This window comes from Lissotriton helveticus, chromosome 2_1 (assembly GCF_964261635.1).
Source record: "Lissotriton helveticus chromosome 2_1, aLisHel1.1, whole genome shotgun sequence".
Taxonomy (NCBI): domain Eukaryota; kingdom Metazoa; phylum Chordata; class Amphibia; order Caudata; family Salamandridae; genus Lissotriton; species Lissotriton helveticus.
Genome location: NC_136059.1, coordinates 1994225011 through 1994245873, shown reverse-complemented (window position 1 = coordinate 1994245873; position 20863 = coordinate 1994225011). Strand labels below are relative to the sequence as shown.

The following is a 20863-nucleotide window of genomic DNA, read 5'->3' as shown; positions in this document are numbered from 1 at the left end:
ATTGGTCTCTCGGACTATTGCCTGCTCTTAAAAAATATTTGTTTCAACATTCACAAAGAAGAAGGTGTCCTGAAAGGATCCCTTCCCATTTGCGAATGGTTACCACCTTCCTTGAGGTGTTGGCAAAAGATGAATGTTTTGCGACCGTAATTTAGTGTAAAACATTCATATATAACCGTGCAATTCAGTATTTGGAAGGGACTCCCTAAACACGCCCCTTCCTAATATCTAGGGCCAGATGTATCAATATTAAGAATAGCGATTTCCTAATTGCGATCCGCAGAAGTCACAATGAAAATAACTATTCCTAATGTATGAAACTTATTCATTTGAATTTATTGAGTCCTAGTGGGTCACAAATTAACCTGCTTCATGAATATTAATGAGGTAGGTCACAATTTGAGACCCATTAGGAATCAATGATATCACAGGGCCTCCATGTCTGTGATTGCTTTTAAATAAATCAGTCTTTACTTTCTAAATGCAACCTGTTTTCCTGAAAGGGAAACGGAATGCGTTTAAAAAGAATGTGTCTTTTCAAAACATGTTGTTTGCTTCACAGGATGCAGCGGTCCTGTGGACAACTGCCTTCTCTTAAACAAACTTTTTTTTTACATTCACAAATGGGAAGGGTCCCGAGGAGACCCATTCTCATTTGTAAATACATTGCCACAACACTTTCGTAAATTATTAATGTTTTGCGACTGGAATTCAGTCTCAAAACATTAATAAATACCATTCTGATTCAGTATTTGGAAGGGACGCCCCTTCCAAATACCGGATTAATATTTGGTTGCAAACAAAAATTGCGATTCAGTAGTGTGGTACCGAATCACAGTCTGGGTTTGATAAGTACTAAAAGGTTTTTTTGTGGTAGAAAAAGGCTGATTCTATGAATCTGGCCGTTTTTTACCACAAAAAAACTTGATACATTTGGCCCCAATTTGCTAAACACAAACAGCGATCCTGTAACATGTCAACAAATCACAATTTGTGCTTTGTCCAAGTGGAAAATTGGGCCATTTCGAAAATGCTTTTGTACATATGCCCGTTAGTCTTGTCCCAGTTAATTTTAAGAAAATTAGAATCCATCCAATAGGCCACTGCAAAATACAATCAGATATAGAAGAGCAGTTCTGATCTTATGACTTGGCAGGGCATCATCAATGGAGGGCACAAACCCAAATAAGCCAACAAAATAACCAAACGAGATTCAATTAAACCAACTAAATGAAATGAAAAATGAAGCTTATAAAATAAATACTAAACTCAAAACCAAGTGGACCTGTGAGCAGCGGGATCGATCTGGAGGCATAGGTGACTGGGAGCACAGTCCCAGACTCATGGAGTTGTCAGCGGCAATGGGGGAGCAGCGCAGTGACCAAGGGTCAAGGGCTACCCGAGCTTAACATGGGCAACTTGCTCGAGAGCCAACTAACCATGCAATGACAAGTCAGCGCAGTCACCTCCTCCTGCTTCCATACCCTTTGCATGCTCTGCAGAATCTTCAGAAGGTTCCCACTCAACACCAGAAAGACCATCAAGCAGGTCAGGTTTCTCATTGCGAGTGGTCGCGCATGCTTGCGACCGCTCGCAATGAGCTATTACCAGTCCGCATTGAGAAAGCTGCAGCTCGAGTAAAAATCTACTTGAGGGGCAGAAAAGTACAGGTCTCACTGTGCAAGATGCCGTTTTCAATGATTGCACAGTGCCGGATGCTTGTCCGCACTGTGCAATCATTGATAACAACATCTTGCACAGTGCGAACATACTACTACGCAGTTTGTATAGTGCTACGCGTAGTGCAAAGTGCACTTCGTGTAGCTATGCGAGACGCTACTTCGCAACCACCTACGCCCTCCCCTAATATTGTTGTCAATGTATTTCCCCAGTATATCACTTTATCTTTGGACTACACTTGCCCACTCCAGGCATTCTTTTTCTCACACAACCCCATTAAAAATGTTTGCCCAAGAGTGTGGAAACATGCAGCCCATTACAGTCCCTCCTCTCTGGTGGTATAGCTTACTATCTTATAAAAATAAGTTGTTCACTAATAAAAACTGGGCAAAATCTAGAAGCTTCCTCGAATGTTGGCTGATTTCATAAACAGAAAATATCTTATCACTTTCAAGCCTTTCTCATGTACTATTTTTGTATAGAGACTAGACACATCAATTGTGACTAATTAATGCTAATCCTCCTAAGGTACCTCCATACATTGGTTCAATAGATCTTTTGTATCTGATATGTACAAAGGGAGTGTAGTCACGATGGGTGATATAAAAACATCTATATATTCCAAAATGTTCTCAGTGTGTTATCCAGTCCCCTTAGATAATTTGATGACCAGGAGGAGATCTGCCTTCCTTGTGTATTTTCAGAGGAAAATAAATAATTGCTATATTAATATCCACATATCTATATTCTACTGTCAATACATCCATGTCCAAATATTCCTTCAGTTTCCTCTTTAAGGACTTGAATAATTCTCAACTACATATAATTCTCTTTTAGCATCTTTATCATAATCATAACAATTCATAACTACAACATTTCCCTTGTCAGCTTTCCTAATGATAATTGATGTGTCTTTTGTAAAAACTGTTTAATTTATCCTATTCACTTTTATTCGAGTTATACTGTTTTTTACATCTTTAAAATAAATCCAGCTCATACAAAACTAAATTATCACTGTTAAAGTTAAGTAGACATTTGGATTGTGGCTTAAGAACACTATCTGGGCTTGCTAATTCTATGATTCCTAGATGTTTTGCTATTTCGTCAATGTCTTTGGTCTGTCCCTCTTCCAGGCTCATTATGGTCACAATGTCTGGTAAATCCTTAGTATTTCTGTGACTTACATCATCCTTTAATCTAAAGTAGGACCTTTGTTTAGGCATGCTATCAAAAAAATTCCTTTGTTTCAATTTTCTGGTAAACGGTAACAAATCAAATTTTACTTGTAGTTCCTCAAGATGCATTGAAGACCAAAATGTATTCCTCTATTTAACACTGCTTAGCTGTGGCTAACAGATCACTCTGAAAGATTAGTTTCTATGTTCACTGAATTCCCTCTACTACTCCTACATCCTCTTTTCCCTCTTGTTGGTTGTTTCTTGCTCCATGTTCTTCCCTGTTGGTTGAGGATCTTCACTGTTCTGCCATACATATTCTCCTTATCTCCTCTAAATAGAGGCAGATCCCTGACATAGCATTGAGTTTGTTTTATTAGAAGTATCAGAATCTGAACCGCTATTATCGGTGTCTAAATAGGATATCGTACTGGTCCTAGGGGCCTCACTAAGTTGTTTTATTCTCATCTTTATTCATCACAGATTTCTTACAAATCATATTATCAAGTTTACAAGCACATGTATATATTCTCCCAGTTCTGTAATCTCTCTCAATTTGGAGAAATGTGGACCTTTCTCCTATTCCTAATTTCCCCTTAGAATCTGGTCATCACATCATCTAATATCTTATAGTTTTTATCGGTTAAGTTATGTTATCTAGTGTTTATAGCAAGTTAATCACCTGTGAGGAAATTCTGGTACTCTGTAGCATGTGTGTGAGGCCAGCCTTCGGGGCTCATTTGAAAAGCCAGGTCTTCAACATCTTTCAAAAGTTGAGAAGATAGAAGGAGGCTTTTCTATGTAGTGGGAGGTCATTCCAGGCTTTAGGGTCGAAGTACGAGAAGGTGCCCCTCCAATGTTGTTTATGCATGGGGTGTGTGCTAGTAAGAGAGCTTCAGAACAGAAGCATCTGAAAGGTTAGTGAAAGTTAATGCAGCTGTTGAGGTAGGCACGGCCAGTGTTGTGGAGAGCTTTGTAGGCCTTGGTGAGGAGTTTAAAGCGTGCACCACTGTGTATCAGTGGCCAGTGGAGTTCCCAGAGGTGTGGTGTGATATGGGATCGGTGTGGGAGGTTGAGGACTAGTCTGGCTGCTACGTTTTTGATGCTCTGCAGTCTTCTCATGAGTAAGTTGATAATCCCTGTGAACAGGATGTTTCCATGGTCTAGTATGCTGGTGATGAATGCTTGGGTGATCGTGTTTCTGTTGTTATCTGGTAGCCACTTGAAGATTTTCTTCCGCAGTCTTAGTATGTTGAAGAAGGCCAAGAACAAAGTGTTGACTTAGGCGGTCATGTCCACTTAGTTGTCTATGATGATTTTGAGGTTTCTCACTTGCAAGAAGGGTGTGAAGATGGGTCCAAGGTTTGTGTGCCATCAGGTGGAGTCCCATGGTGAGGAATTTTCCCAAAGAGGACTGCCTCATTCTTGTTTGAGTTCAATTTGAGGCAGCTGTATTTTATCCCGCTGGCTACATCTGTAGTGAACTTGTTCTTGGTGTTGGGTGTTTAATCTGAGAGGGACAGTATTTGTTGCGTCTCGTTGGATAAAGTGAGTATGTTTATCTTGTGAGCTCACATGACGTCGGCCATTGAGGTCATATAGATGCAGTGCTGCAAAAACAACAATGATGGACAGAATGTGGATCAATGTCACACATTCACACCAGTCAAAAGATCTGGGCCCAAATCCATCGTTTTTCCACTCCACACCACCCTGGGTTAGACAATGGCGATATGCAAATCAGCGCTGACCCTGTGCCCCATGGGAACAGTCCAGTCCGAACTACAAAAGCCATGTCCTTCCCAGAACGGAAACAAGCATCCGAGGACCGGCCCGGTTTCGAGGTAACACCTCTCATCAGCCCGGCTAGCTTGCTTCCAGTGGTGTGGAGTGCCTGGGACTCACGTCTGAGCATCCCCAGTACACTTAGAGCGGTTACTGCAAAAACAACAATGATGGACAGAATGTGGATCAATGTCACACATTCACCCCAGTCAAAAGATCTGGGCCCAAATCCATCGTTTTTCCACTCCACACCACCCTGGGTTAGACAATGGCGATATGCAAATCAGTGCTGACCCTGTGCCCCATGGGAACAGTCCAGTCCGAACTACAAAAGCCATGTCCTTCCCAGAACGGAAACAAGCATCCGAGGACCGGCCCGGTTTCGAGGTAACACCTCTCATCAGCCCGGCTAGCTTGCTTCCAGTGGTGTGGAGTGCCTGGGACTCACGTCTGAGCATCCCCAGTACACTTAGAGCGGTTACTGCAAAAACAACAATGATGGACAGAATGTGGATCAATGTCACACATTCACCCCAGTCAAAAGATCTGGGCCCAAATCCATCGTTTTTCCACTCCACACCACCCTGGGTTAGACAATGGCGATATGCAAATCAGCGCTGACCCTGTGCCCCATGGGAACAGTCCAGTCCGAACTACAAAAGCCATGTCCTTCCCAGAACGGAAACAAGCATCCGAGGACCGGCCCGGTTTCGAGGTAACACCTCTCATCAGCCCGGCTAGCTTGCTTCCAGTGGTGTGGAGTGCCTGGGACTCACGTCTGAGCATCCCCAGTACACTTAGAGCGGTTACTGCAAAAACAACAATGATGGACAGAATGTGGATCAATGTCACACATTCACCCCAGTCAAAAGATCTGGGCCCAAATCCATCGTTTTTCCACTCCACACCACCCTGGGTTAGACAATGGCGATATGCAAATCAGCGCTGACCCTGTGCCCCATGGGAACAGTCCAGTCCGAACTACAAAAGCCATGTCCTTCCCAGAACGGAAACAAGCATCCGAGGACCGGCCCGGTTTCGAGGTAACACCTCTCATCAGCCCGGCTAGCTTGCTTCCAGTGGTGTGGAGTGCCTGGGACTCACGTCTGAGCATCCCCAGTACACTTAGAGCGGTTACTGCAAAAACAACAATGATGGACAGAATGTGGATCAATGTCACACATTCACCCCAGTCAAAAGATCTGGGCCCAAATCCATCGTTTTTCCACTCCACACCACCCTGGGTTAGACAATGGTGATATGCAAATCAGCGCTGACCCTGTGCCCCATGGGAACAGTCCAGTCCGAACTACAAAAGCCATGTCCTTCCCAGAACGGCTGATGAGAGGTGTTACCTCGAAACCGGGCCGGTCCTCGGATGCTTGTTTCCGTTCTGGGAAGGACATGGCTTTTGTAGTTCGGACTGGACTGTTCCCATGGGGCAACAGGGTCAGCGCTGATTTGCATATCGCCATTGTCTAACCCAGGGTGGTGTGGAGTGGAAAAACTATGGATTTGGGCCCAGATCTTTTGACTGGGGTGAATGTGTGACATTGATCCACATTCTGTCCATCATTGTTGTGTTTGCATATAGATGCAGTGGCATAATGAAACTTGAGGGGTTCTGCCTGCAAATTACATAGAGAGGGTCCCCTACGCTCAAGACCCAGGCAGGAGCTCTGAGACAAGTGGCTCGCTGACCGTGCACAGTGCCATAGGGGGTCCCTGGAGCTTGCTCTCACACCACGGGGCTGCAGGGTCTTTTGTTACGCCGCTGTGTATCTCTTGAAGAGTAATTTGCAGAGTGCTGAGCCCTGTGGGACTCTGCAAATAAGATCTCAAGTTTCAGAGGTGTAGGGGGGCATGTTGATGGGTTCAGTTCTTCCAGAGAGGAAGAAGAAGATCCATTACAGGTTAAGTCCCTAGATGCCTTCTTCATGGAGCCATTGGATTAGGATGGAGTGGGAGACAGTGTTGAAGGTTGCTGATAGGTCTAGAAGGAGGGCTGCAGTTTTCCCCCGGTTAAGGATCATCTGGACATTATCCATTACTGCAATGAGGGCGGTTTCCATGCTGTGGTTGGTTCTGAATCCTGATTGTGAGGTGTTGAGAAACTATTTGGTGAGGTGGCTTTGGCAGTGCCTTTTTCCATTTTCCCTTTGCTGGTTTTCCTTTTCCATTATAGTTGTATGCAGTGTTACTTAGTCATATTGAGGGTATTCTCAAAAGAGGTCAAGGATGCAATTTCAATCTTTATTTCCTATATGTCTATATTCCTTTTTTCACCTCTGATTATTAGCCTGATCTATAAACATACCCTTGAGATCCCTTGATGTTTCATTAAGATTCCTTTCCAACCTATTTAACCTTTCCGCATACAGATTTTAGAATCATCATATCCCACCCCTTTGATGACTCTCATTCGGACAAACTCTCAAGTTTATCCGAATGAGATTAATAAACACTTATCCCCCTTGCTCTACCACTCTTCCACTTACTGTTCCACTGTCATTACTCGTGAAAAAGACATTGGTAAGTTCCTCTTTCTTGCTCAAATGTTTTGCTATTTTATGAAACTCAAAAAATCCATTGTAATCAATGATGATATATCCTTAGATGCTATAGAGTTTCCTACTTGAGTCCATCATCAGTTGCTGATGATGGACTCAAGTTAAAGACTCAAGAGAAAGATCCTTGAAAACTGAGGGAATGGTGGGGAAGGAGGCAAAAGGGCAAGGTAAGACCTCTCTTGCAATTCAGATGGAATAATAAAACAGAGAGCTTGTAATTTGCACATGGCCAAATAGCACCAGTGCAGTTAGAGCATAGGTACCTATCATCTGACTTGGAGTTTAAACCCGAAACGCAAGTAGCTCAGTAGCTGTAATCAATGGCAGCCAGTAAGTACAATTAAGAGGGGGTAAAGGGGTTAGGGTGCATTCACATGTATGCAGACTCATTTACACCTATACATTCAAATCCAGATGTTCACACACACACACAGATTCACAACACTCACTCATGAATGCACATACATTTGTTCATGGCACGCACCAAACAGTCAATAAAAAACAACACTTACATGCTACAGGTTTCAGTGAGAGAACCCTCAGAGGTTACAGAAGGGATGGGACTCCTGCCTCCCTTCATTGGCTAATCTTAGGTCAGCCAATGAGGGGAGGCAGCTGTCCCTACCTCAGCTCAGAGTAGGATGGGGTCAGAGAGACTGCTGAACCCACCCACTCTATGACAAGGTTTCAGTGATAAACACTCAGCCCTAGACAATTCAAGGCTTAAAACTGAAGCACCCAGGTATGAGGCTATCACTGACGCTCTCCCTCGACATGAGGAGGAGGGCCTCAAGGACCTTTGCTGAGCTGAGGAGATCACGCCCACAGAGGCTATGACATCCTCATCCCAGCAAAGTTCAGCTCAGGCAGCCAGAATTCTGCGCATTTAGCACATGTCTAGCTCCTGGCTGCCTGACCTGAAAATGAAGAGCGCCTATCAGGCTGACCTCCACTCAGCCTGACAGACACTGCTAATGCCCAAAAGGTGCAGGGGCGTGGCCCCTATACCCTTAAGGACGGGCTGCTGCTGGTTGTCATTAGTGCCACTTGGTTTTACATTTAATGACACACCACAGACAAAAGACGAGGAAAAACTGTTGCAGCTCACTTTTTCCACAATTTTATATTTTGTCAAATATATTATGAAATGCAATAAAAGCAATGTGTGCTATTAAGGAGAGTCCTATGCCAATGCGTAGGACAGTCCAATGCTTTGCCATTTATGTCAAATACCTCAATGTTGCCTGCAGCCACTTACGGATTTTTTAGCAGCTCCAATTGAATAGTTGGGCCAGTATCAAAAAAGTAAGTTTACTTCTTTACGGGACCCGCCATCAAACAATTGGCGGTCTGGCAGCAAAATTACGATGTAGGTGGTCTGTTGACGGAAAAATGCCGGAGTCCCGTGAACACCGCCATTTATGCGCAGACCACCGCAATGGCGGTAGGGGGAAAGCAGCTGTCAGAGAGCAGTACAGATAAATTCACAACCGTCCGAATTACGAGTTGGCTTTCTGTTAAGCCGACCATGCCCAGAAGACCGCCTGCTTCGAGTTGGCAGAATCGAAGGAATTAGGGTGCCTACTCACCCAGTTCTTTATCTTTCCTTCAGTCTCCCACATGGATCCCTTCCTCCAGGGCCCCCATTCACAGCAGTATTGTGACCACAAAGAAAACTACCCTGTTGGCGTTGAAATCCAGTTAAGTCTGTTTTGCAGTATTTACCCATTGACTGGACTGGAGACATATGGTCCTGACTAAGGGTGGGCGGCCAGCTACGCTCCGTGCCCGTCTCCTACGCATTTTGCGTCGCGGGCGTAGCCAGGCGGCACTACGCGCGCTCCGCAGACGGAGCGTAGCCGGCCGCCACCCGCCTCCCTCCCGCCCTCCCTAAATACATTAATAAAAGTATGAAAAGCTATTAAAAACACTTACCTTGTCTGCCGCGTCCCCGGGGCTCCCTCTCGCCGTCCCGCAATTCTCGCCGCCATTTCGGGTCCTAATGCGCATGCGCGGGCGGCCGCGCATGCGCATTTCTCATGAGGAATGCGCATGCGCAGCCGCCCGCGCATGCGCATTAGTATCCGGGTCGGTGGCGGCGCGAATCGCGGGACGGCGAGAGGGAGCCCCTGGGACGCGGCAGACAAGGTAAGTGTTTTTAATAGCTTTTTATACTATTATTGATGTATTTAGGGAGGGCGGGAGGGAGGCGGGCGGCGCGGAGTGGGGCTACGCGGAGTGCGCGGGTGGGCGTAGTTGTGTGCCCACTTCGCGTAGCTCCGCGGAGCCCCACTCCGCACACTACGCCCAGGGTTAGTCCTGACAACAGCAATGGGAAAGTACTGGTAGTTTTCCCCCATTGTGTCATTCATATGTATACATTTAACACATGTGCAGTCAAACTACACACCCTTGCATCAACACATATGAGAAAATATTCCCCCGCCATCAGAAATACTGCATCTGGCCCAGGAGTGACATCATAATGCGGCAGGTGGGAGACCACCGCTGTTGCGGTCTTCTTCGGACCCCCGCAGTGGGGGTATGACAGTAATACCGAAGAACTTGTAATAAGGCCCTTACATTTAATTCATTAAAGTTTTAAGACTACACTTCGCCTGTGCTAGTTCCCAAAAGGAGTGCCATGGTCCCCACTGGCAACCATGGCTCAAATTAAGGACTGCGTGTGGTGTATAACCATAGAGGATGAACTTACTTCCCTACTCTAGCTGCACTCTATGAAATATTGGGGGAAGCAGTTGTTTCTTGATGAAGAAGCCGCAACCAAATTATGTGGCATGCTTCATCATTGGTGATCTTACCCTGGCAAGATGGTTATATCAGGGCAGACCCAACCTCTTCTGTGAAGGAGTTCTTGATAAAACTTATACCTGTAGAGGGCCGAGATTCTGGGGTATACCAAAGAATTTTCTTTTATTGATTGGTACCCTAAATATGATTGAAAGCTGTTCCTAAGGATCTGGTGCAGTGCACTATTCATCATTTAATTTGCCAACATGTTTCTACTCACTTGTGTGCCTGGAACTTGGTCAATGGCATTCACCAGTGTTATACTAGGATCCCTATTCATTAACAGTACACACATTCAAAAAATGGTGAGACAAGAAACTCTACCTTCACCGTTTTCTATGTCAACCCAAATAAGGACTGGTCTATGACTTCATGATTTGGCACAGGTGTGGCTACTCCTGTAGTCACACATTTATCCAGGAGGTGCACCAATAAGTCACATTCAGTACTCCAAGCCGAACTTCAGAAACAACTGGTGCCCCCATTATTTTCTAGGGTGCAAATAGGATAGGAAAGTAATTCATCCGCTTTAGATATACACCATACCCTTTGTGTCCTGCTAATACACTGAGGATCATCCTAGATTCTTATAACTGATTTTAGAAGATTCTTAGTCAGTACGTTATTTTGAATAATGCAAGTAAAGTGTACTTCTGGCTTAGACCACACCGTTATCCTTAGGGACAATAAGGATGAAGAGTAGAATGTCCTTCAAATGGGAGAGGGCAGCCTCATGGTGCATAATACAGGATGACATTGAAATCAGTGATCACAAGAGACATTTCAAAAGCCTAATTTCATCCTCCTGGATAAGAATGTATGTACCCCACACCCCTATACCGCATGTAACTATTGAAGTACAGTTTGTTTGTTATATTCTGAATATAGAATATGGTGGTGTGTTGCCAAACTTAACTGGGAACTCAAGTAATTAATTGTGAGCTTGGACAATGCACATGTGTCTCTTGTTTAGAAATTGTCACTACTTTATACCTAGATCAGAGTTCAAGCTCAAGTAAGTAACATCACTCACCGTCTGTAAGTTGGTGTCATTGGCACTCATGAGCTTGATTCTTTGATTGTGGTGGGCAACCTTCATCACCTAAACGGTTGTTTTTTAAATTGATCATGTGTTGATATAGGCAATTTATGTTCCATAGAAATTTTGGAAATCATCGAATGTCCTGGAAATCAAGGCAGAATCCCCTGTGTAAAGGAGAATAACGATAAATCCTGGTCCTATCCTGACTGAGGCACAATTTCCACCTTTTAGCCCTGCCTGCAGTCTCTTTTTCTAAAGGAACTATACAAATGCCATAACACCTTCCTGTCTCTCCTCAGTATCACAGGGAAATGACTCTGAGAACTCCCTGTGCATGCCACAATGAGCAGAAGCTGCAAGATAATTATTCCTCTTATAATATTGAGAAGTTTCATTTTCAAATGCAGAACTCTCAAGTGGGCCTTTATCTTTGCTCTGTTAACTGTCAAAAGCTGTGCTAAGATCCATAACTTAGAGGATGGCGCCATTGTCCACGGTTATATATTGCTCAATGATAAGATAAAAGTTTAGAAATTATTCAACTATGACCAATTTTAGAATAAACCCCTACTGGTTGACTACCAGGATTTTTTTTCCTTAATCTCATCTTGCATCCTCTTAACGAACACCCATAGGCTCACTCTCATGGAAGTATTTGGCAGCGAGATATGTTGATAAAACACTGGCTCAAATCCACCACTCTTCTTGAAGATCAGCTTGACAAATGAATTGGGCCGGGAACCAGAAGCATATGAGGTTTGAACACTTATCAGCAGATCCAGGTTGGATTTATAAAGGTCCATCAGGACAACCTCTGGACCCTGGGTCCCACTAGGAAAACATCTAGAGTCTGCCTAAGGCCCAAATAAAATATGGCACTTGTACCAGAAACAGAGACAACAGAATCAGGTAATCCAACGTCCTCTATACAGATTTTGAAAATGTGTCACTCCCAAGAAGGCCAATTGGTCTAAGAAGGGATTAATTACATGAGCCACCAAATGCCAAATGTTGTCAAATCTCAAAATTTGTAGTAAATCCTAATGTAACAAACAACTGGAAAATCTTTTCGAGCAGACTGCTCGTACTTTTTCATTCTTCATTCTTAGAGAATGCAAATTCACCTAAAAGTATTGTCGTAAGTTGTTACTGATATGGGAAGCCAACTTCAGCATACATTCAAAAGCATGAGAAATGTTTAAAACATCATCCCACCAAACCAAACTCCTGAGAATGGCTCTCCAGTCATGATTACTCAAAGGCCATTGGGTCCATTGTCAACGACTGTAATGCCTTATATCATAGATACTATCAAAACAAATCAGAAAACTTCAAAGGGGCCAGAGAGCAGCCGCAGAATTGAGACTGCGCCTAAAAAGCCTGGACGAAGTAGCAACGTACCTCAAAAGCCTAATATGAATCCCAGTCAAGGACAGCATTGCATTTAAGATTCTAAGCTCAACCTACAAATGCATCGAGGTGCAGCACCCAAATCTCCCTGTTAAAATATATCGTCCGACTCTCTGAAAATTGAAGACAGCGTTTAATTCTTACCAATAGCTTTAGACAGCGGCAACAATGAAGTACGTAATTCATAATGAACCTTAACTTAGCCTTAGCAGAGGGTTTTCAGGCGAGAATAAAAATGGGCCTACCTAGTGTTGTCAACATCTCAGCCCTTGTATATAGATAACTTGCTGTACCGTCAACCTTTTACTTCGTTTACATACCTATTTTGCATAGTGTATCAAATCGGCAAAGACTGTATTTTGCTAAACAGTGGATCCATGACAAAAATGGAAGCATCCGAAACCTTGCCACAATGAAATGCTTAGGTGAGCTGCTTAAAGTGAGGTGGGTATGATGGCTCGGTGGCCTAATGCATACACTCCTGGGATCAATGTTAGGCGTCTTGATTACATGCTCAAATCCTTGTGGATCCACTCAGCATTTCATCCTTCCAAGGTTGATAAAATGAGTACCACTGAGCTGGCTTACAATAAACATCCGTCATCTGTCAATTGTGCCAAAAGAAGCTCATCGTTGGTGAACGTGCACTCTACCTACTGTTTTATAGTGCTGAATCCCTCTTATTACATATAGTTTACGCTACTGTAAACATCTAGGTTCGAAAAAATATAATTACCTTTGAGGAGTAGTTTATTTAATGCATATTTAAGCCTTTTCTCCAAAACTGATTTCTACAATGTTCCCTTTCACCTATCTCCCATAAAATTGTGCAATCTAGGATTGGTTTTCTTTTTCTTCCACATTCAGCTCGGCCGTGTGCCTTTTCAATCAGACCGCGATAGGACACTGTATGGGAGCACGCCACGGGTGCACACTGAGGTTAAATTGTTCAGCCATTAAAAACGCGAGTTCAATAGGAAAAAGGACATTTTGGACGCTTTCCCGTGGATTCTTACGTGTTATTTCTGTAAGCCGGAGGAGGTGCTGCGGTGTTCTTTCTGATTATCACAGCTGCGGATGATTTATGACCTGTGATTTGCAGGAGGGAGAATTGCGCTATTGTCAGGTTTATTTCTCCCCGGTGAGTCGTTGCACAAAGCTCCCCTGCTTTGCTGCCTTATGGTTTTCAGACAATAAATTAAGTTTGAAATGAAACGCCGTTGACCATATTGTAGTTCTCAGCAGACTAAGTTTAGGAAAGAATATTGCTTTTTAAACAACCCTTGTAATTATTGGAGGTTTATAGCCGCATGCTGCAGTTACTGTATTTAATGTGTATTGTTCCATACAGTAATCTCGGCTCCTGCTGCATGAACCTTGAACAAAACCATTGATTTTCTTGCAAAATAGCTTCATGTGGATGGAAATATTTTAGCTTGGTGTGATCAGTGACGTTTAAAGGCATGGACAAAGTGGGCTCTTGCCCAGGGGGACCTTTGGAAAATGAATCTTCTTTCTATTTTACCTGAGTCTATCCTCTTTCCATACGTCTTGCCTGCGGCCCCCATATACCTTAAGGTGGCATAGTGTCATCCCAGGATTTCTGACATTTCAATAATGCTGCTCACAAATCTTGTGACATTTCCTCAAGCCTTTGTGAGCTGAACTGCTCTACATAGCTCTAACCCCTTCGGTGCTGATGACAGCCCCCGTCCGTCATGCACCACGGTGGGCGTGTGCTGATGACCGCTGAGGGCTGTAATGAACCCGCCCACTACTGAAAACGCCGCACAGGCTCAGAATTGCACCCGTGCCCAAGGGGTTAATACCCTGAGGCTGTATTACAGATATTTTGTTTATTTATAGGTTTTATATAGCTATAGCTAGACCTGAAGGTATCAGAGCACTTTACATATAATGGATGATTGTTTGATTGAAGTACATAGATATATACAGACAAAGAACATCACAGATAGTCTAGGCAGTTACAATATGTGGACATCCGAATAGCATAAGTTTATGGAGTAATTTACATAGTAATAGCGGGTCTGGTCTGTTTGGGTGTGAGATTTGGGAATATGGCTGTGTGCGTATCAAAGTATTTGTTTAGCAGTAGGTTTTTAAAGTCCTGTTTGAAGCAGGAAAAGAAGAGCTTGCAGCGGAGATCTCTAGGGAGTGAGTCCAGATCCTAGGTGAATTTCCAAAGAATAAGCATGTCTGGGAGGATTTCTTTTTCAGTTGGGAGGTATGAGAAGAAGTGAGTTGGAGCCTCTGAGAGTCCTGGCTCTCCCTGCTTTTGGAAGTTTGGTTTCTAGATAATTGAGTTTATATGTATAAAGGGCTTTCTGGGTGATGCAAGCAGTCTTAAATCTTCCTTCGATGGGAAGCTAATTGAGGCTCTTGAGGGCCGGTAAGATGTGCTCAAACCATTTAAAACTTGGTAGGAGCCGGGCAGCTACGTTGAAAACTGCTTCTCGGGGGCAAGGTGATGTTTCAAAGTTCCTGTGAAGATGGCGTTGCCATAATCAAGTTCTGAGAGGACCAGAGATTTCACTACCATCTTAAAATCATCAGGGGGAATGAATGGTTTGATTTTCTTGGGATGTTTTAGTGTGTAAAGTACTCCTTTGGATGAGTTGTTGATTGGACCCTTCATTGGCATGTTTTTGTTCAGGGTGATGCCCAAGGTCTTTACGGAGTTGGAAAGTGTGGGAGAACAATGTAGGGCATTCAAATTTTTGAGCCATTCTTGGATTGGTAGAGGATTGTTTTCAGGTGAGATAAGTAACCGTTCAATTTCGTTGGGGTTTTAAGCCAAGTTTTTGTTTTGATTACTGTGACATTCAGATGTAGGATGACACTGGGTGATTTAATTTAATTTTGTAGTAGAGTTGGGTGTCATTGGCATATATGTTCTATTTGACCCCTGCTTGGTTCAGGATAACAGTAAGGGGCGCCATGAAGAGACTGAAAAGGGATGGGGAGAAAATTGAGCTTTGGGGGTACACCATGTGGAAATAGTGTAGGTTTCGAGTGACAGTTGTTGATTTCTATTTGTTGCAAGCAATTCTACAGGTAATATGTCAACAATCTTAGGACTGTGCCATTGATACCAGCGAGGTTCTTAAGTGTCTTGACTAATGCTGGATGATTTACAGTATCAAAAGCCACAGACAAGGCAAGTAGAATTTGGAGGCATGAGTCACCTTCATCTAAGAATCTGTGAATGAATATCATCCGAGATATTGAGCATAGAGTTTCTGTATTACAGCCTTTCCTGAATCGTGATTCGAAGGTGTCATGGAGGTTGAATTCATCTATGTATTTGTTGAGTTGTACTAGGAAACATTTCTCCATTGTTTTGGCTAGGAACCGGAGAGAGGGCACATGGTCCCATCACCGCTGCACATCTTTTACTGGGTGCCCAGAGCCCGACTGCAACAGTGCATTCTATTATTGTAAATTTCCTGCTCAGATTTCAGATGTGAATTTATTAATATTCCCTGATTTTTTGTATTTTAGAGGCAATTCACAAATACATTTATGAGTATATAAAGTATTACTACAGGAGTACTACTTCACAAATTCACAAATGTCTTTACGATTTGGTCCCTAGGCTCAGACGTTTTTCCACCCATTCGGGCTGGAGCCATTTTAATATCCATATACTGAGCTCTCTTAAAACCATGAAATAAAAATATAAATATGTATTTTCAAATGTTAGAATTCCAGGCCCTAAGTCATCTTTTTTTCTATGACTCAGCCAAGTCCTCATCTGAGCGTGGATCTTCGTGTGAGAATTTGGTCTCTCACTGTGTCTTTCATTGTTAGATTCTCACCCTCCCCTGTTTGTGGCTATGGTGCAGGCCAGGAATAGCCCAGACATCAAGATCTATCATTATTAGCATCTAATAACAGTTATGCACAGGCATGAGTGTAGGCCTTTATGTGTGTTCACCAACTTTGGCAAGAATCCCCCACATTGCTCACCCAGAAAATTCCACTTTAATGGCAGAATTCTCGACTTGGGAAATCCAGCTATAATTACAAATTAACACTTGATGTATCAATAAAGCGTATTTCCATTTTAAAGGGAAAATGCATGCGTTCAAAAGTGATTTTTAGTTGTGTTGATTCCTTTAAGAATCTGGATCCATGTGGCAATGGTTAAGTAATCCAAAAAGCATGGAAAGGAGTAGTTTAAGGGAATCACTTCATACTTCCTCCCAAAATCACATATTCAAATAATAGATGTCAGGGAGCCAAGATTAAAGAGTCTGGGTAAGCATAACTGGGAACATCAAATGCAGAGACAAATAGGAGTACCTCTACAAATAGTAGAAAAGGTAGAGATATTTATTAAACAGGCGTTTATTTCTATCTCGTTGCATTCTTCGTCATCCTGTATATCCTCACTATCGACAATGATTCAGGTGAGTAGTGGGCTCTCTTGGGAACAATTAGTGGATGGAGGCTTTTGTTCTGTTTCTTATGTGGAGAAGAAAGTACAAATCCACATAATCAAGGTACCATGTATACTCCTGCTTGTGTGTGTTGCTCGGAGAGGATCATAAATTGTATGGTTAACTCTCTTATCACTCAGAAAAAGGGCAACAGAATTAAACATGCAAAGGAGGAGGTCATTTGCCTGACTGTTTTTATTGTTGGCCTCTTCTGTGAACAATAAAAAAAGTGTATGTGAAAGATCTGTACACGCAGACCCTTAGTCAACATGTTTCTGCTCTCACGCAGAGCACTGACCCTATTGTACTGTTCCCCTAACTAGGATCCTACTATTAAAGGTTGGTAGGGGAGAAAGGGAAAAACACCTTGTTCCCTTAGTATTGAAGAAGGGTTGCAGACCACTATTCGATTAGAGCAAATTACACTAAACTTGACAATGCCCTTCACTGTTATCTTGTTTGTGGTTACAGCTAGCCCTGTTCCCCGAGTCGGTCTGTTGCTCTTACAAGCAACGGAGAAACCTAAGGAGGTACTCGATGATGAAACATGCCATTGGAATATCTCTATATGGGTTTTGTATTAAAGTTTATGATTGATTACCAAAGCTCTTGATTCAATGATTCAACGATTAAGTAACTTTCTTACTACATATTTCTGAGCTGCTGGGGACAGTGACTACAACATTGTTCATTGGAGCAACCATTCAGTACTGTGCTCAGTGCGTGGCGCCTGGTCTTAACACTTGATTTGCAAAACCATGCCTGATTGCCGTAGTTCGCATGGTGCTACAAAATGTTTATGTTCTGTTGAAATTATGGGCCATATTATCAAGAAAGGGCGATACATTATCGCCGCTTTTATCGCCAGGAAACTGCTGCTAAAGCGGGGATAATGGGCTTGATAATATGCCCTTGTGAATTCCCATTGAAACCCACGTTAAGGTGTTAACCTGGGCTTCTATGGGAATTCACAAAGGCATATTATCAAGCACATTATTGACGCTTTAGGGGCAGTTTCCTGCCGATAAAAGCGGTGATAATGTATCGCCCTTTCTTGATAATATGGCCCTTTGTTCCTCTCCAGCAAAAGGTGTTTCAATCGTCTAGTTTCTGAACTCAGTAGCTTTGCATTTTCTAGCATTGAAGTTTTACATCGTAAGAGTTTCAATATCGATCCGGGTGCACCTTCTCATTTTCAGATTAATGTGTTTTTGGAATCACTCTGCTAGCACTTGAAGGCAATTGTCACAACGAATCTTTAAGCATACGGCTGGATGAAGTCACACTTCCATTCTTCTATGGCTGCTCCCCCTCTCGGCTGGTCCACATTTGATCTGAAGTTGGAAATTATATCTGGAGTATTAAGCAGAAGTTCTTAATAGGTGTGGGTTGAAAAGCACAGATTTGAAGAAGTACACATATTAAATAGTGATTTCGTATCGGCTCAGAATTCTGCATACAAAATGTTTATTCCTTTTATTTATTGCATTCTTCAAATACATATTCAGAATAAAACTAAGTGGTATGGTCCAACTTGTAATGAAATTACTGCTTAAGAAATGACAATTAAAATTATAACAGGAAATGGTGTGTCTTTTAAGGTTATATACTGTAACTGCATAATAATTAACAACTTTCCGCATAAATACAAAAGTGATGTGTGCCCATGCTGGCTACGTAACTTTAAATTACCGTTAGAGTATGAAGTATTCGATTGGACGATGGTGGGAGAAGTATACAATCAAATAGATTAACTGCGAGTTGGGTTGTGTGGGAAAAGGCTGGGACATGGGCCTATTGATGTATCGGGGCAGGGGCACAGCGCCCCCAAATGAGACTGGGCTTATCTGGTCCAGGGAACCAAGTGTTTCTTTTTGCTTCTTGAGTGGCAAGAGCCTGGTAGTAGTGCTAATGTGAATATCTTAGTGTAAGATAATGATAGTCTTGAATATCAATAATTCAAGGTGATATATCAGGGGGTAGGTGCTATTTGCTATTGTCGCATAAAGACAGAATTTATCCTGCCTGCTACGCTTTTGTAATTTGTAATTTGAGAACTGAACTGTGAAGCCAACGAACAGAAGGTTGGAGTTGCTTGCCTTTGTGTGAACTGCGAATTGTATGAAACATCTGAGTTGTTCATGGGTAAGGAGGTTTTACATTCATTTTGAATTTCGCAACTGTATTTAGATTTGAGTTCAAAATGGGCAATCTGTTTTTAGATGAGACTGTGATTATTTTTTATTTTAGCTTGTAATATTGAAAATCCAGACTTAACAAATTGGTTCCTTTAGTTATCATGCTAATATGATTTTTTTGTCTTCTATATAAGGCACTTTGGGTCATTTCAAGATTGATGTGAACAGTGGGGAGATAAGAACAGCAGCGGTGCTTTCATACAGTGGACATCGAGAATACAGATTGGTAGTCACAGCAAGCGACCAAGGAGTTCCTTCTCTGCAAGCTCATGCAGTGCTTAACATCCAGGTAATACAGTGACTTTAATTAGAATTAAAAGGGCAGAGGTTCTGCCCATGAATATATACATATTTTTTAATGCAGTAGTTATAAGACAAAACCAAACTCATCGTCATCATCCACATATTTTATGCTTCTGCACTAAATACAACGAAACAAACCTAGTTCATACTGAATTACAAAAGGTAATTTTATTACTGTGAGGATGGGCACTACAGCAAAAACAGTAAAGTAACTTTTACATTTTTGGAGGTGTTTATGCTGCAACCATTATTTAACCTATCTTCCCGACAAGGTCAACCTCAGTGGTCTTAAAACGTTTCCGTAAATTTAATTTGTTTATAAAATGTACACCTGTTCCAGCCGTTGAGCCCAAATATTTTGGATACTGTATAAGAAGCTGGAGCAAAGCATCATGATATGTTTTATTGAAGGTCCACAAACCTCGGTTTATTTTTGGGTAGTTGATGTGTTTATATAACTGATTTGTAACCTCTCCATATCTTGTGGCCTATATATGTGTGGGTGCTGTGCAGCATTGTGTGAAAAAATAAGAAATGTGGTTCTTAATGTCATGCTCTGCTTTATCTGATCAAGGTTACACTGTGGATCCTACCTCTGTTCGGCGTACAACATACAATCATACGTAAAAGGACCAAAACTTAATTTTAACAGAGACAACATCCTAACTTTACGGCTTTCGGTATTCACAAAGGGCATTTAGGAGTTAGTAAAGTTAGGATTCCTAACTTCACTACTTCCAAATGCCCTTTGTGAATACCGACAGTTGTAAAGTTAGGATTTTGTCTCAGATTACGTTTGTGAATCGGGCCCCTCATTTCTAATTTTGAAGGTGAAAGTGCTAGAAAAGTGATTCGAAGTTATAGTCCAATTTTAACCATTTACTTCATGGAGAAAGTAGATTTTTGATAACCTTAGTGAAAAATAATACTTTGTGCTGACAAAAGTTGCTTAGAACTAGTGTTGTCACTAATCACCCAACCCATTTAAGATGGATGGTGTAATGTCTTTGTTTCCCCGTCCATCCCTTCTAGGAAAAAGCTGGTAGTGAGGGACAGGGTAAAAACCAATAACCAAGCCACACTGGGAGAAAATTACCAGGGTATGAGGGGCGTAACTTTAGGTTTTCCAGAAACAAAATCATGCTTTGTGTTTATTTCTGAAAAACAAATAAAATTATGGTGGAGAAGTGTCAAAACCGATGGCGGCCATCCACCAAACCTTTTGTTCACTGAAAGGAACCTCTGTGATGGTGTATTTTCAATACACAGAGATGACCACAAGGCCGGCAGTCATCTCTAAATTTGGCAGATGGTAATCTATCAGAGTGGTGGAGGACATTACCTCCTTCATATTGGCTCTACTCTGTCCACCAAACCTTTAATCAGGCCCTAGATATCCAAAAGCTGTTTACACAGTGTCTTTTTA

General features: G+C 42.4%; 1 protein-coding gene across 1 annotated transcript in view; it reads left to right on the top strand.

Annotated features, from left to right (window-relative positions):
- DCHS2 (dachsous cadherin-related 2) overlaps positions 1–20863 on the top strand; it is a 499472-nt gene that overhangs the window by 230954 nt on the left and 247655 nt on the right. Inside the window, exon 7 of the mRNA XM_078677916.1 lies at positions 19269–19423. Coding sequence (XP_078534042.1) covers positions 19269–19423 — 155 coding nt within the window. The remainder of the gene's footprint in view (positions 1–19268; positions 19424–20863) is intronic.